The sequence below is a fragment of the Bos javanicus genome, chromosome 16 (genome assembly GCF_032452875.1).
Source record: "Bos javanicus breed banteng chromosome 16, ARS-OSU_banteng_1.0, whole genome shotgun sequence".
Lineage (NCBI taxonomy): Eukaryota > Metazoa > Chordata > Mammalia > Artiodactyla > Bovidae > Bos > Bos javanicus.
Window position 1 is genome coordinate 5,198,835 of NC_083883.1, and position 14,569 is coordinate 5,213,403.

The window sequence follows — 14,569 nt, forward strand, 5'->3', positions numbered from 1 at the left end:
AGTCAGCTCCTAAAAATATCCAACTATCTGAAGACCTGTTCTGCCAGTTTTTCCAGAGCACAGAGTGCCTCATTCCCGATTTCCGCCCTGACCTCCCAACACAACACACAACCGCTGTATTGAGGTTCAGCAGTTACAGCAGCACATGATTTAATCCTCGGAGGGGTGGATGGCAAGCGCCCTTGGCAAGTGCCAATTTGAAGTTGACAAGTGTATCACCCTCCTCTGCAAACCGGCTTCGTCCCCACCCGGTTGTTGGAGTCAGAAACCTGAGGTTTGTTTTGGTAATCACCTGCTGTCGCCACCCTCATCTAAGCAGTTGCTGCATGTCTGATCACTCACACTTCTCTCAATTCCTGTTTCTTACCACCTTAGTCCAGACTGCAATTTCCTCTTGTCTGGATTGCTAGCAAATGGCCCCTACATGGTCTTGTTCAGAAGATACGTATTTTTCTCTCTACCTAATAGCCTTCAATAGCTTCCCTTTGCTCTTAGGTTAAAGTCTGAAAATTTTACCCCTGCCAGTTGCTTCAAGCTCATCTTAAATCTCTCTCCCTCAAGCATGACGTCCCTCACTTATCAGGCTTCATTTTTTATTTCCTTAAACAGTTTAAGTTCTGTCCTACTTCCAAGCCTCAGGTTATGAGAAGGTATGGAGAGGGCAGAGGGTCCTGAAAGGTCCCGGTCCAGCTATCAGTAAAATCACCCTTGCTTCAGAGACACCTGCTTCCCATTATTCTCAGTTCTAAAGGGCCTTTACTTAAAAAAAAAAAAAAATTTACATTTGTTTGGTTTTTAATTGAAGGATAATTACTTTACAAAATTAAGTTGGCTTCTGCCAAACCTCAGCATGAATCAGCCATAGGCATACATCTGTTCCCTCCCTCCTGAACCTCCCTCCTGCTTCCTTTCCCCTCCCACCCTGCAAGGGGTCTTTAATATATGGTTCTCCCTGCTAATGATCTCAGCGCCTCCCTCTTTGTTGGCCAGCTGCCACTCATTCTCCATGTCCAGGTGAATGTCACCTTCCCACGGAAGCCTCCCTCTAACCTGAGTCAAGGTGAGTTGCTCTCTTAAAAGCTCCTATTTCTCATTTAGTTGACGTCACAATTATAATAAAATTGTGTTGTTAACTTTGTAATGTCTATTTCTGCCCCTAGCTATGAAATCCATGAAAGTGGATTCCGTATCTGTCTCACTGCCTTTTTCTTCAGCCCTCAACATAGTACTTACAGCGTAACAGGTTCTGAGTGAATAAATGTACCTCTCATAACAACTCTGATTTGAGGCAAAGCCCAGAGAGGAGCCCATCCTGCCTGTTTTTATTTGAACCTCATCCTTGTCACATATATATGTGGAAATTCTTCTTTTTTTTTTATTTTTATTTTCATTGCAGGTTACTTACTTTACAATATTGTAGTGGTTTTGCCATACATTGACATGAATCTGCCATGGGTGTTCATGTGTTCCCTGTATGTGGAAATTATTCTATAAGGTGACTTGATTAGTTATTTATGCTGCATTCTAAGTTCAGTCACTAATTAAACCCTGGTGGAGAGATTTGATAGGATCTGGTTGGGGAAATGATATCCTCTTCCACCCCCCCATAATCCAGGAAGATGTTTTCAGACACACATGCCATTCCCGGTTGTATATGGGACAAACTCTAGGCTCTGTTATACAATGGCCTTTTGATCTTGGGAAAAAAATTTTTTTTTCTTAAATAGTGGTAAAAGAAAAAGCAGGTCAGTAGGCTGACTCACTTTTCAGGTTGTTAGCAGGGAAGTAACAATGATGGATAACGAGCATGTATGAACGAAGCTCAGTGTTGTAATCAAGCGAAACTTTCTACATAGTTAATCTAATCTATATGTAATGTAATGTGAACTACTACTGCTCTGGAGGAAATTAGGTGTTTATGTTAGGCAGTTCACTGCCACTGCTGCTGCTGCTAAGTCGCTTCAGTCGTGTCCGACTCTGTGTGACCCCATAGACGGCAGCCCACCAGGCTCCCCTGTCCCTGGGATTCTCCAGGCAAGAACACTGGAGTGGGTTGCCATTTCCTTCTCCAGTGCAGGAACGTAAAAAGTGAAAGTGAAGTCGCTCAGTCCTGTCTGACTCTTCTCGACCCCATGGACTGCAGCCCACCAGGCTCCTCCCTCCTATGCAATTCTAATGACTGTAATTCATATGTATATTTTTTAACTTTATCAAGCCAAGTATTTCTGAGTCCAACTTCAAGCACTCAAAAAACTATCATCTCCCTTTTTCCTTCTTCAACGGTTCCTTTTGCTTTCCTCTTGGAAGTGGTGAGTAGGGAGGAAGAAGGCATCAAAATGGAAGGTATAGGTCTAGTGAACAGCACACAGGGGATGTCCGGCTTTTGTCCATGGTGTTAGCACTGATCTTACCCTCTCTCATGTGAGCATTTTCCCAAATGTCTGAAGAGCATGCTGTGCTGCTCAGTCGTGTCTGACTCTTTGTGACTGGGTAGACTGCAGCCTGCCAGGCTCCTCTGTCCATGGGATTTTCCAGGCAAGAATACTGGAGCGGGTTGCCATTTTCTACTGCAGGGGATCTTCCTGACCCAGGGATTGAGCCTGTGTCTCCTGTGTTGGCAGGTGAATTGTTTACCTCCCTGGAAGCCTGGAGCTGCTTTAATTAGTTACTCTGCGCTTTACATGTATCCACGCCTTTTTCACTCATGACAACAGCACCTTGAAGGAATGATTGCTCTCTCTGTATTATAGAGAATACTGAAGTAGGTCATGTGGCTTGCAGCCAAGACTGAGCAGATTCCAGAGCCTGCCCATGTCATGCGGGTGCTGTGGAATAAGAAGTAGTCTGTGTTATTCCCATATCCTCTCTAGCCAGAGTGCCGAGCTTCAGCCCTGCTTGGAGAGGGGAGCGGTTGATGACACACAGATCACTGGGAAGCTGTTTGGAAAACCCCCCGTGCAGACCTTGTAGACAAAGGAGCATGTTCTGGAGGAGGGTTTAAGTGGAAGTGGGTCTGGCTGACTGAAAATCTGATGCTGAGCTTAGGAACTGAGGGCTTGAAGGGAACTTACTGGTTTTAAAGCTTTTGGACTGCTGGAACCAATTTTTCTCAGAGAGTCTATTTTAAACTATTTTGACTGGTTAAATGTGTTTTTAAGGATATAACTCCATTTTCTGATTGTTTATCAAAGGTGTGATATATAACTACCAAGGAGAGCCTTCAATCAGCAAGAGGTAACCTGTTTTTCCATACAAAGTGGCTATTACTTTAGTCAAGCATGTACCACAGCTTTTTTTGGAGTCTGGACAAACTTATGGGAGGTAGGGGGTGACAGATGTACAATTCCCACTAGACTTCTTCAAATCTTGGACGTTATTCAAGGGCAATCCTCTTCTAGCCCATGAGTGCCTTCAAGAACCCACATGAACGGCCCCAGTCCAAAACCATTGGTACAGACCTAGTTCCTTACTTTATTATTGAGGAAAATGAGGCCCAGACAAGGTATGTAAAGTCATCAAGTGAGTTAGTGCTTAAAAGGAGTATTAAATAATGGGACACATACCACCTGGGACCCACCATCCACTCAGAGATACAGTGTTGACTGGTTCATTCTGCAGCCAGTTCTGTAGTTTATGTGAGTTCAAAGATCTTTCTGCCATTTAAAATTTTGGGTGTATGTTCTTATGCTCCAGCTCCTGTTTTCTTGGAGTGTTATGTCTGCTTTTCCCTAACTTGCCCTGGGCCTAGAGCTAGTTCCCATGTTCAACAGTCAAATCCACTTGAGGAGTGTTTTGAGGGGAAACAGGCCATCGGGTGGGCGGCTCTGCCATCTGGCCGCTCCTCCTCTTTCCTCTTTCTGTTCGTCTTTGACCTCATCCCTTCCTTCCAGATTGTGCCTTGCCCCCAGGGTGGAAGCACGTGCTGCTTTCTCTCTGATTCTGCCTTTGTTCGGATGGATAACCACACTGTCATCACAGATTTGGGGAGCTGATCTCACAGGGCCCACCCTCCTCCCCTCGGCAGCTGGGACCACAGACAAGCAGAGTCTCACTCTCCACTGACAGCCAACCTCTGCTGTGAGGGGACCGGCCGACATGGGAGGAGGTGAAGAGGTTTGTTCTTCTTAGAGAATAAAGATAGGAAGCAAAGTCCCCATCCAAGCCTCATCTCTGCATCTCATGTCCCTTCAAAACACATGAACATCTTCATACCTGACATTCCACTTGACTCTGACATCACACTGGCGCATTAGTTAGCTCAAGCTGCCATGACAAAGTGCCAGAGACTGAGTGTCTTCAACAAAAGATGTTATTTTTCTCAGTTCTGAAGGCTGAAAGTCCAAGATCAAGGTGCTGGCAAAGAAGGTTTCATCCCAAGGCCTCTTCTCCTCACACGATCTCCTTTCTTTGTGCTTGGGAGGAGGTAGAAGACTCGGAGACCACACATGCATGAGCTCTCTGCCATCTTTCCTTATTAGGACACTAATCTCATCACAAGGTCCCCATCCTTATGACCTCATCTAACTCTAGTTCCCCTCCAAAGGACCCGTCTCCAAATGCCGTCACAATGGGGATTAGGGTTTTAACACATACATTTTGAGGCAACACATTCAGTTCACAACACCTGGAAAACAAGTTTTGCTCATTTTCCAGATGAGACGCTGAGGCTCAGAGAAGTAATAATATTAGATTGAACCTATAAGAGAGGACTGGAGAAGGCAATGGCACCCCACTCTAGTACTCTTGCCTGGAAAATCCCATGGACGGAAGGGCCTGGTGGGCTGCAGTCCATGGGGTTGCTAGGAGTCAGACACGACTGAGTGACTTCACTTTATTTTTTCACTTTCATGCATTGGAGAAGGAAATGGCAACCCATTCCAGTGTTCTTGCCTGGAGAATCCCAGGGACGGGGGAGCCTGGTGGGCTGCTGTCTATGGGGTCGCACAGAGTCGGACACGACTGAAGCGACTTGGCAGCAGCAGCGTAAGAGAGGACCAAAGAGGACAGGATCCTTGATGATGACTTATCCACGCACTCTGATATCTATCCAAATCTCCTCCTTCCCCTTGACAATCCAGAAGCCTGATGGATGGTTCAAAGCAATTCCCTCTAAATTCTTAGAAAGGTGTAGTAGTTTTAAAACATGTCCACAGATTTGCCGATGCTCTGTCCTTCCAAAGGTGGAATCTGAGTCCTCCCCCCTGGAATATCCTTAATGATGTGCTTCTAACAAATGGAATGTGGCAGAAGTGATGGTATGCGATTTCTGAGGTTAGGTCAAAAGTATACCGTGACCGCCCCCCACCCCCCTACTTGGATCATTGGCTCAGGCAGACAGCTGCCGTGTCGTGAAGATGCTCAGGAAGCTGTGTGCAGCGGCTCATGTGGCAGGAAGCCAAGGCCACCTGCCAGCGGTCAGTGATGCGCTGAGGCTACTTGCCAACAGCCCTGTGAGTGTGCTGTTGGGCATGTGATTGTCCAGATCCAGTCAAGACTTCCAGTGACTGCTTCCCCAGCTGTCGTTTTGACTACAGCCTCCTTCGAGACCCTTGCTGTCCCAAGATTCCTGACCTATAGAAACTGTGAAATCACAGACGTTTGTTGTTCTGAGCTGCTATACTTGTGGGGGCAGGGGGTGCAGTGATAGGTAATTGGTACCAAGGGAAAGGCGTTTCGTGCTGCTGTTCTCATAGGTCCGTTCTCCACATCACTCATGTGGCCCAGCCCGAACAACACTTTGAGCATCAGTTTCTTCTTACAGAAAACAGCAACAAAATATCATCAAGTGTAACTGGTGCACATTGTGCATGCCGAGAACGGATTGGCTCAAAAGAAGTGCTCAAGAAGTCAGTTTTTGACAGCATGTTATCAGCAGTGTGGGTTCTCTAGGTGAGTTTCTTTCTAGGTGAGATTTCAGATGCCCACTTCCCTCACGTGAGGTGTCAACCTCAAACCAAAGTTAGAGTGCATTACCTGTCAGTGAGCCCGACCACCTGAACTATCCCAGCAGAGGGGCTCGTGGCTTCTTCTCCCTCTCAATATAGAGAGCCTTCCTCCCTCTTTCATTGTCTTCTGCTAGCCTCCATTCTTTTTTGTTTTTTAACTTTTTATTTTATAGCGGAGTATAGCTGATTAGGGATTCCCAGATGGCGCTAGTCATAAAGAACCTGCCTGCCAATGCTGGAGACCTAAGAGAGGCAGGTTTGATCCCGGGGTGGGGAAGATCCCCTGGAGGAGGGCAGGACAACCCACTCCAGTATTCTTGCCTAGAGAAGCCCATGGACAGAGGAGCCTGGCAGGCTACAGTCCACGGGGTCGCAGAGAGTTGGATGCGACTGAAGTGATTTAGAATCGTCGCATAGCTGAGTAACAATATTGTGATAATTCCAGGTGACTGAAGTGACTCAGCCATACATGCACTCGTATCCATTCTCCCCCAAACTCCCCTCCTGTCCAGGCTGGCACTGAACAGTGAGCGGAGTTCCCTGTGCTGCACAGGAGGTCCTTGCTGCTTGGCAGTGTGTACACATCCAGGCCAAACTCCCTAACTATCCCTTCCCCCCATTCTTCCCCACTGGTAAGCGTAGGTTCATTCTCTCAGTCTGTGGGACTGTTTCTGTTTTGTAAATATGCTCATTTGTGTCATTTCTTTTTAGATTCTGCATATAAGAATTGTCATGAGCTATTTCCCTTTCTCTGTCTGACTTACTTCACTCGGTATGACAATTTCTAGGTCCATCCACGTTGCTGCAAATGACACTATTTTATTCTCTTTAATGCTAGCCTCCGTTCTCAACCCTAACCTTTCATCTCAGAATTTCAGCTTTGATGCTTCCCACTTCCTTCCTATGGTTACTTTAACCGGAGTGAGTCAGGTTTTACTGAAAAACTGACCACAGCCGCTCGGCTCCCACCCTCCTCCAACCAGGGCTGCCTGAGCAGAGGGTGAGGGGGGTTGGGGTTCCTCAGCCCTTCTTTCCCCTCTCTGCCTCGAGTCATGGGGCTTTGAGCAGGGCTTCCCCAGCCACCATGCCCCTCCCAGCAGACCGCAGTCTGAAGCCGATCTCAGGTTTGTCTGGCAGCTCATGGAGAGAGCAGAAACGCGGCAGCTTGAGTCCTTGGGCCGCCTTGCTTGTATTCCACCCTACTGGGTCCAGCCTGTGGCCTCTGAGCTCAGCTCAAGGAGAATTTGGTAGATTTTCGGTGTGAATACCAGTGACAGCCAACTGTGTGCACTAGGACCGTCTCCTAGGGTCCGGAGACGCTAGCCCTTCATCTCAATCCTTGCAGTAACCCGGGCAAATTAATATTCACCCCTGGCACTTTGGGGCTTGAAGAAGCAGACAAGAATAACAAAAAACAAGACGAACAAAACTCCACCAAAACCCCCAAACCAAAACGCCAGAAAAGTTCCTCGGCCTAGATTTTCAATTTTGGTATGTACAGAACCTCATCCTTAGCCTTGAAAATTAGCACGATCCTGAAGGATCATTCTTTAAAGGATTGAGTCTGTGGGAAGACGATGGTGGCCTTCGCTCTTGGCATTTGAAGGGGTGACCGCTTTTCCCCCGATCAGGTTTGGAGGCTTCCCTTTTCTGGGAGGTGGTATCCAGCTTTCTTTCCCTGGAATGCAGAATCCATTCATCCACTTCCCTCTATCTTGGAAACTTTAAGGGAACATTTTTAGCCAGACAGAAGTCAACCAACACCATAACATGGTTTTAATGACTCATTTATTTATTCAAAATTAAAATCTGCTATGAAGACAGACAAACAATGTAACATTCCCAGAGGAATTGAGTTGCTTCTAGTTCAAACTGAGTTCTATTAGAACCAATTTTAGGTTGTTATAAATAACAAGCTGACCACAGCTTTCAAGAATGAAGTGGTTGGGGAATGAGGTCAGGGGAATCCCTCAGAGCCACTGGACTATTAATCGTCAAAGCGGCTCCCTGGTTTCTCTTCCTAAGAGCGTAAGAGTCTCGATAACACTCGGGGAGCCCAGGGACCCAGGTGGGTCCAGGGACAAGCGAAATTAGAGGGCGGTCAGGGAAAACAGCCCAACAGCTGGCAAGCATGGTTAGGCTTGGAATGGAAACTGCAATTGGCTCCACAAGGAACATTTCTTTATATAACTTACAATTTCTTTTTAAACACTAAAATACCATAGGGTATCACCCTATGGAAACAGCTTAAACACAGGTGAAATTAATAAATATTGAAAAAAAAAGTATAATATTCGGCTTCTTCCTAAATAGCTCACAGAGAAGCTCAGTAAATAAATATATGTGGGAGCTGAGGTATCAGAGGTAATAAATACTCTAGGGGAGAGGCACAGTACAGGTCTCCAGGGAGCTGGCTCTGCTCTCCCAGAACCCTGGATTGGATTTCAGAGGTCTTCCGTTTACGTCATGGAGTCTAGTAGAGTCACCATCCTGGAGGTCTTCTTCCCTAGAATGCTTCACTTTTGCATCTTCATTGTCATGTAGGTTTCTATATAGTTGATGAAGATGTCAAACTCACTCATGGCTTTGTAGACACCCCTCTCTTGGAGCTGTGTGGGGAGACAAGACGTGTTCAGTGAAAACTCCCTCTGAGCAAGTGAGTGGGTCCCTGCTGGGAAGGTCATGACCCTGGGCCCAGAGGCTGCACTAGCTTGCTTGCATTGGGAGATGAAGGACAGACTCTGGGCATCTGGAGAGATGCCGGACTGTCAGCAAAGGCTATGCGTTGCCCTGGACCTTGCCCGGTGGGCAGCAAGAGGAACATTCACTTTGCAAAGTGTGGTTTTTCGAACGGTGCTTTTCCAGCAATTTTAAACGTCATGTGCTCACGTGACGCTTATTCAATATCTGATGAAAACACATTAGCGGAACCACTTTGAAAGAAAGACAATGAGAGAGAGAGAGAGAGAGAGAGGTAGCCTTGTTCCTGTTTATGTTCCCCCACCCGTGGAGTGAGCAGGCCCAGCCCCGCTGCTCTGACCTACTGCAGGGAGGTTCATGGCCCCTGATACTGGAACCTGCCCAGGGTCTGTCCCCCACCCACGAGGAGGACATAGGTTCCGCGGCTTCTGGAAAATGGGGTAGAAGAGCTCATGGACAGCTGGAAGTGAGAAAGGCCACTTCGTTTGAGAGCTGAGATTCTCAGGTGCCTTGTGTGGTAAGGCTGGCGGGTGGAAAGAGAGGGGTCAAGTCAGGTAAGGAGAGCTCTGCTTCCTGCTCTGGGCTCGGGGTGCTCAGGCTGCGCCCCTGGGTGTGTTTGTAAGTGCACGTTCACGTGTCAGCTTCCTGCACGTGCGGCTTCAGACTGGATCCCAACAAGCTACTTTCTGTTTCCTCTGTCACTCTCCCCAGCACCCCGCTCGCTGTGTTCACAGCTGGCGGGCCGGCCCAACCGGCAGGCCTGCGAAGGCAGGGAGCAGTCATTTAGAAACCCCCAAAGACACTTCACAGAAAACAAATATAACTGAGGTGGCGGCCCCTCACTGGATGAAGAGGTCACCCCACTTGCCGGGTTCCCACACTCCCTCCGAGCAAAGTTCAGGGCCTGCTGAGCACCTGCCCACCTCCGCCCCTTCGAGAGTGGATGGAGGTCACGGTCCTCAGGCCCTCCCTGCCAGCAGCCCAGCCTCACCTCACTGAAGACTCTCTTCACCTTCTCCACCGCCTTGCTCTTGTTTTCGCAGGGCAGAAAGCGATGCTGTGGAAAAGGAGAGAGTATGAGCAACATTGGTGGCTGGTCCCAGGTGCACCGTGCTTGGGAGACAGCCTGGGAGCAGGAGGAGGCCAGCTCATCTTGAAGGCCCACCCTGCATCTCGGGGAGGACTGAGCCTGGGCACCCTTCCCCACCAGGCAGAGAGGAAGCACAGCAAGGCAGGGGCCAGGCGGCATGTGTGTCTCTAGGAGCTCCTCCCCACCATTAACAAGGCTGCATCAACACCTCTGTCTTGGAGTTTCCTTCCGGGCGCATCCCAGTGCCAACCAGACTGCTGAGCCAGCCCTTCTTCCATCCTGTCCTGCTTCTGGCCTGTCCCCCTCCTTGGTCCCAGCCACAAGGACCATTTCTAAGTGCCCCGCAGAGCAGAGACACAGGGTCAGCCCTGCCAGCCAACCCCCTTGCCTAGCGCTGTCCTGCAAATACAGCCCAACTGATTTCTCAACATCGGCGAGGGAGCAGAGGAAACTGGTGGGGAGGGTATCATTGCAGTTGGAGGGATCAGTAATCCTGGGGGATTATTCGCAGACACTAGCCTGGGACCAAGGATCCCCCTGGCTCTTCTAAAATGCCAGGACAGTCCTGGCAGTCAGCTGGGCCCCACCTGAAGCTCTGCTTTCAAAAGGTCGAGAAGAAGAGGAAGGGGCCTTCCCTCTCCCAGGCCCTCTGCCTCTGCCTGCTCCCGTGGGGCCCAGGGCCTCTGTCCCCAGGGACAAGGGAGCCCTGGCTGAAGCTCTGGGCCCCTTTCACGTCGAGGCCGGGGACTGCTAATAACCCACAAATGACTCACAAATAACAGGAAAGCTATTGCAAATCTTCACATGTAAGCACTCAGCAACCACCCCCACCCGCGGCTCAGAAACAGCCGAGCCAGGCCTGGGGTTCCGGAGGGGCAGGAGCCCCGAGGGCTGGTGTCCCGGGGTCTCTGGGCGAGAGCAGAGCTTGAAGAGGAGGTCTCAGCATGAGCCCAGAGGAGTCAGAGCTGGCCTGCTACTCACACAGCGCCGCAGCCGCAGCCGGAGGGTCTTCAGCTTCTCCCCCAGCGAGTTCACGTGCTCCTTGATGTCAGGCCCGTGGTTCTCAGCCTTTGGCATCACCTCTTCCAGGTAAAACTGGATCATTTCCGACAAGGCTTGGCAACCCAGGTAACCCTGAGGGCGGAAACCAAGGCGGGTGGTGACCCGGGAGGAAGGGCTACACTGCCTGAGAGGACGGCTCTGTTCCCCAAGGACCTTGTTCAGTGGCCACCTCCCCCTGGAACGGAGCCCTTGGCAACACCCAACCCCCTGCCTCCCTCTGGCTATGTGCTGAGTTAAGATCTTCCCACTTCTCCTTTTTTTGAAGTGAAGGAAGCAGACCCAGCTCCCTGCAGGCAAAGAAGCAGAGTCTCCCTTGGGCACACCGCAAGCTCCTTGCCCCCGCCAAACGCACTCACCCAAGCCCTCACCTTAAAGTCATCCAGCAGAGACTGGGTCAACAGTAAGCTGTGCAGGTGGTCCTTCATTTGCTGCAAGAAGAACAGAAGGAGAATGAACCCAAGGTTTGGAGCAATACTGAGAAGGACTGTCTTTCTGATATCCTTTTATTGAGAGACTTTTTGATTTTTAATCAACACAGCCCTGTCTCCAAAAGGGAAAGGAGAGGTTTTGAAACAGGACATTCAGCAGCGCTGAAGCCCTTAGTTAAACCAGGTCCTTCCTCCGGGGATCAAGTTCTTTTAAAAACCTGGCTGATTTTGAAGGCAAGGCAGAAGCCTGCCTGGGTCCCAGTCTTCTTTCTGTAGAGCTGCGTCACGTGTGCAGGGACCCCCATTCCCAACCCCTCAGCACCCTCTGCTTTGCTGTCTCCAGCTGCAGCGCTGACCGTTCTCTGGGAGTGGCAAGCATCTTCTCCTACAGGTCTCCCCCTGTATGTGCTACCTCCAACCCATCTGTCATTCAGGTTCTGGAAGCCCTCCAAGCTGAGGCAACTTTTGTATCCCTGCCACGGGGTTTTGGGAACATCTTCACCTTCAATCAGATCTCTCCCAGCCAATGAGGTATTGAGCTCCAGAGGAATCCTTTACAGATTTTCTAGCATAGGCTAGATGTGCCTTTACATTTTTAAAGACAACTTTTCTTGCACAATCTGCTACATCACCAGAGCTCAGATTAACTCACTGAACCCACAGTTTGACCAGGGACTCTTAAGAATTTCAGCTTTGAGGGGAATGGGTGCTGAGGGTGGAGGTGAGTGAAAAGGAGGCTCTTGTGAGTGCCTGCAGAATGGCTCTTCCTGCGGTCCTAAGGGAGAAATGAAGGACAGGAGGGCTTTATACTCACAAAGAAAGTCTTCACCCTGCTGAAGGCAGCTCGGAGCTCCCGCAGCATGTGGGGCAGGCTGGTTGGCAAGTGGATACAGCTGCTGTCAGACAGGGTGCTCGCATCTCGGCTGGCTGCCACCCCAGCCAGGAAGACCAGGCAACAGAGCAGGGCTGAGCTGCTGGGCATGGCGGAGCTCTGTCTTCTTCGTTGAGTCGGACTTGTGGTTTGGTTTTGCAAGAGCAAGCCCCTGTTGTGTAGACCTTCACCTACTGTGCCCCCTTTTATATTGTGTGAGGCCTCCCATTCACAAAAAGCCACAGTGTCACTCACAGATTTCCTGGCAAAGGTTTCTTTGCCCCTCCCTTCCCTAGACCTCTCCAGCTTTGCATTTGGTGAACCTCTTACTCAAAAGTTTTTAAATATTGCATCGTAAGCAAAAGAGATGGGTGAAAAATGAACTTCTGCATATGGCTATTTTTAGGAGAAACTACCTCTCTCTCTCTTTAAAAATAATGTTCAACTTCTCTTAATTAAAAAAAAAAAGTTGATTTCCTGGGGTGAACAGCTGCTCTGTACGCAGGGACCCACAGTTGTGGGTTCCATTCACGTGTCTCTAGATCACAGTGACGAGGGCAAATTGGCCATTCCAGAATACAATGTGATTAAGAAATAATATCAACTCCTCAACCTGCGTTGATATTCAGGGCTTCTTGCTGGGTTGGGAAGTTACCTCAACTCTTCAGGCCTCAGTTTCCCCAGAAGAAAACAAAGATGTGAGCTAAATGTCCTCAAAGCTGCCTTCTGGTTTTTTTATGTTCCAGGATTACTCCTCAAAGTGGCCAGCTTCCCAGAGGACAGTCAGGGGCATGGGGTGTGCTCCAGATTCCTTCCCTAGCCCTGGGTTCATTTAGACTCTCAGATCTATGCCTCTAACCCCCTCCGCTGCCCCATCCTCAGGGGGTGTTAGGAGGCATAGTCCATGCTCACTGGAAGCTGTGCCTGCCAGTCACCGGGACCTCCCCGCCACTGCACAGTGAACCAGCCGAGACACAGAGGTGTCAGGTACCCTGTGCATGGGCGCCGAGGGAGGGAGCCAGAATCTGCACTGAGGTCTGCCCGACATTCAGGCCAACTATTCCCTACTCTACACTGGCCCCAGGGTGCAGAATGGAAATTTTGGATTAAAGAGGCATTAGGTTTCTTCTGGGTTGTGAACTGCTTTGGCTGGAGACTCACACTTGGGGAGAAAGAAGCAGAAGTAACAAGGAAAATAAGTTGAGATTCTATGGAGGCTGGATATGAGGCCTCTTTCTCCCCTCTTCCCTACCCTTCTCCTTCCAAAGAAACGTTAGTTGTCTTTCTTTGGATTTGCACATTCGTGTGTGTGTGTGTGTGTGTGTGTGTGTGCACGCGTGTGTGCAGGGGTGGAGTAAGCCAGATGTAGTGAGGAATGTTGCCTTACCACTAGAAGGAAAGGGTGGAGACTGTGCCTTGACTCCTTCTGCAGGAGCTTCTCCCCGCCTCTCCTGTGAAGAACTCCGATCCAGGGGCCAGGAGGCCTGGGCTCCGTCATGCTTTAAACCCGGGCAAGTCACTTGACCCTCCTCTGCCTGTTTTCTGTCCATCCCGAGGGTGCAGCAGTACCTGCCTCCTGCCTGCTGGAGGGCCTTTGGGCTTCACATGGGCAGGGGATCGGGGAGGTAACTCGTGGATCCAGACGTAGGGTGTCTCCAGTGTTTCTGTTATTTCCTTGCCTTCCTGCATCAGCATTGGTGGCCCTGGGTTCTGAGCCTTCCCCATTAAAGAAGCTCACTGCACCAGACAAGGAGGGTGGATATACTGGGGCTGTTGTGAGTAGGCGGGGGCAGGAAGGAGGAAGAGGGTCCAGGCCCACGCTGTACCTCGTGGGGCAGGAGCAGCGGGCTGTAGCCTCACTTCCCACCCCTTGGGGAATGTGAAGGCAGAAATCCAAGACTCATGAAGGGAGAAAGAAGTTTTAGAAATAGGCATGAAACTATATTCCATATCCAATGATAAAACATAATGGAAAAGAGAATGAATAAGAATATATATATATATATATGTATAACTGAAGCATAAATTAACACATTATACATTGACTAATGCTTTAATAAAATTAAAAAATTATACAGGTGTAGAACTGACTCAGGAATTGCTGCTCCTGCCATATTTACACTGGGCTTAGCTAAGAGTTCTGACTTTGGCCACGAGGAAACACAGCGAAGGGGTCAGGGGCTGGGTTTTGCATCCCTTCTGCCCTGCCCCTCACCTCTTGGCTCCTGGGTTTTCTGGGTTGTGTTTGCTTTAGTCCACAGGGCTAACCTTTCTCTGAGATGGGTGTTCTGGGTGCAGACTCAGCCTGGCAGATCCCTCAGGCCAGAGGCCCTACTTCTGGACCCAGGTGGTGCAGACCGCCTCTTACCCAGTTTGCCACCGTGCCCTGTGCCCCTCTACGCTACTCAATTGACAACAACCGCTGCTATCATCCATGTACCCCACTGCCTCTGCTAGACAGTGTGAGCTCTCT

At 49.4% G+C, this 14,569-nt stretch overlaps 1 protein-coding gene and 1 long non-coding RNA gene across 4 annotated transcripts; one reads left to right on the top strand and one right to left on the bottom strand.

Moving 5' to 3' along the window:
- Positions 1–8,308: 8,308 nt before the first annotated feature.
- IL10 (interleukin 10) lies at positions 8,309–12,207 on the bottom strand. Of its 2 annotated transcripts, XM_061382060.1 has the most exons (5): positions 12,040–12,207; positions 11,166–11,225; positions 10,717–10,869; positions 9,637–9,702; positions 8,309–8,554 (listed from the first exon to the last, which is right to left on the bottom strand). In XM_061382060.1, the coding sequence occupies exons 1-5, from the start codon at positions 12,205–12,207 to the stop codon at positions 8,462–8,464; spliced, it is 540 nt and encodes a 179-aa protein (XP_061238044.1). In that variant the 3' UTR covers positions 8,309–8,461. The 2 variants fall into 2 exon arrangements, with proteins under 2 accessions (XP_061238044.1, XP_061238043.1); XM_061382059.1 differs by lacking the exon at positions 8,309–8,554 and having other exon boundaries at positions 9,317–9,702.
- On the top strand, positions 9,064–12,046 carry LOC133227517 (uncharacterized). Of its 2 annotated transcripts, none has more exons than XR_009729857.1 (3): positions 9,064–9,150; positions 9,689–10,824; positions 11,063–12,046. It is a non-coding gene; the product is annotated as an uncharacterized LOC133227517 (long non-coding RNA). The 2 variants fall into 2 exon arrangements; XR_009729856.1 differs by having other exon boundaries at positions 9,112–9,199.
- Positions 12,208–14,569: the final 2,362 nt, after the last annotated feature.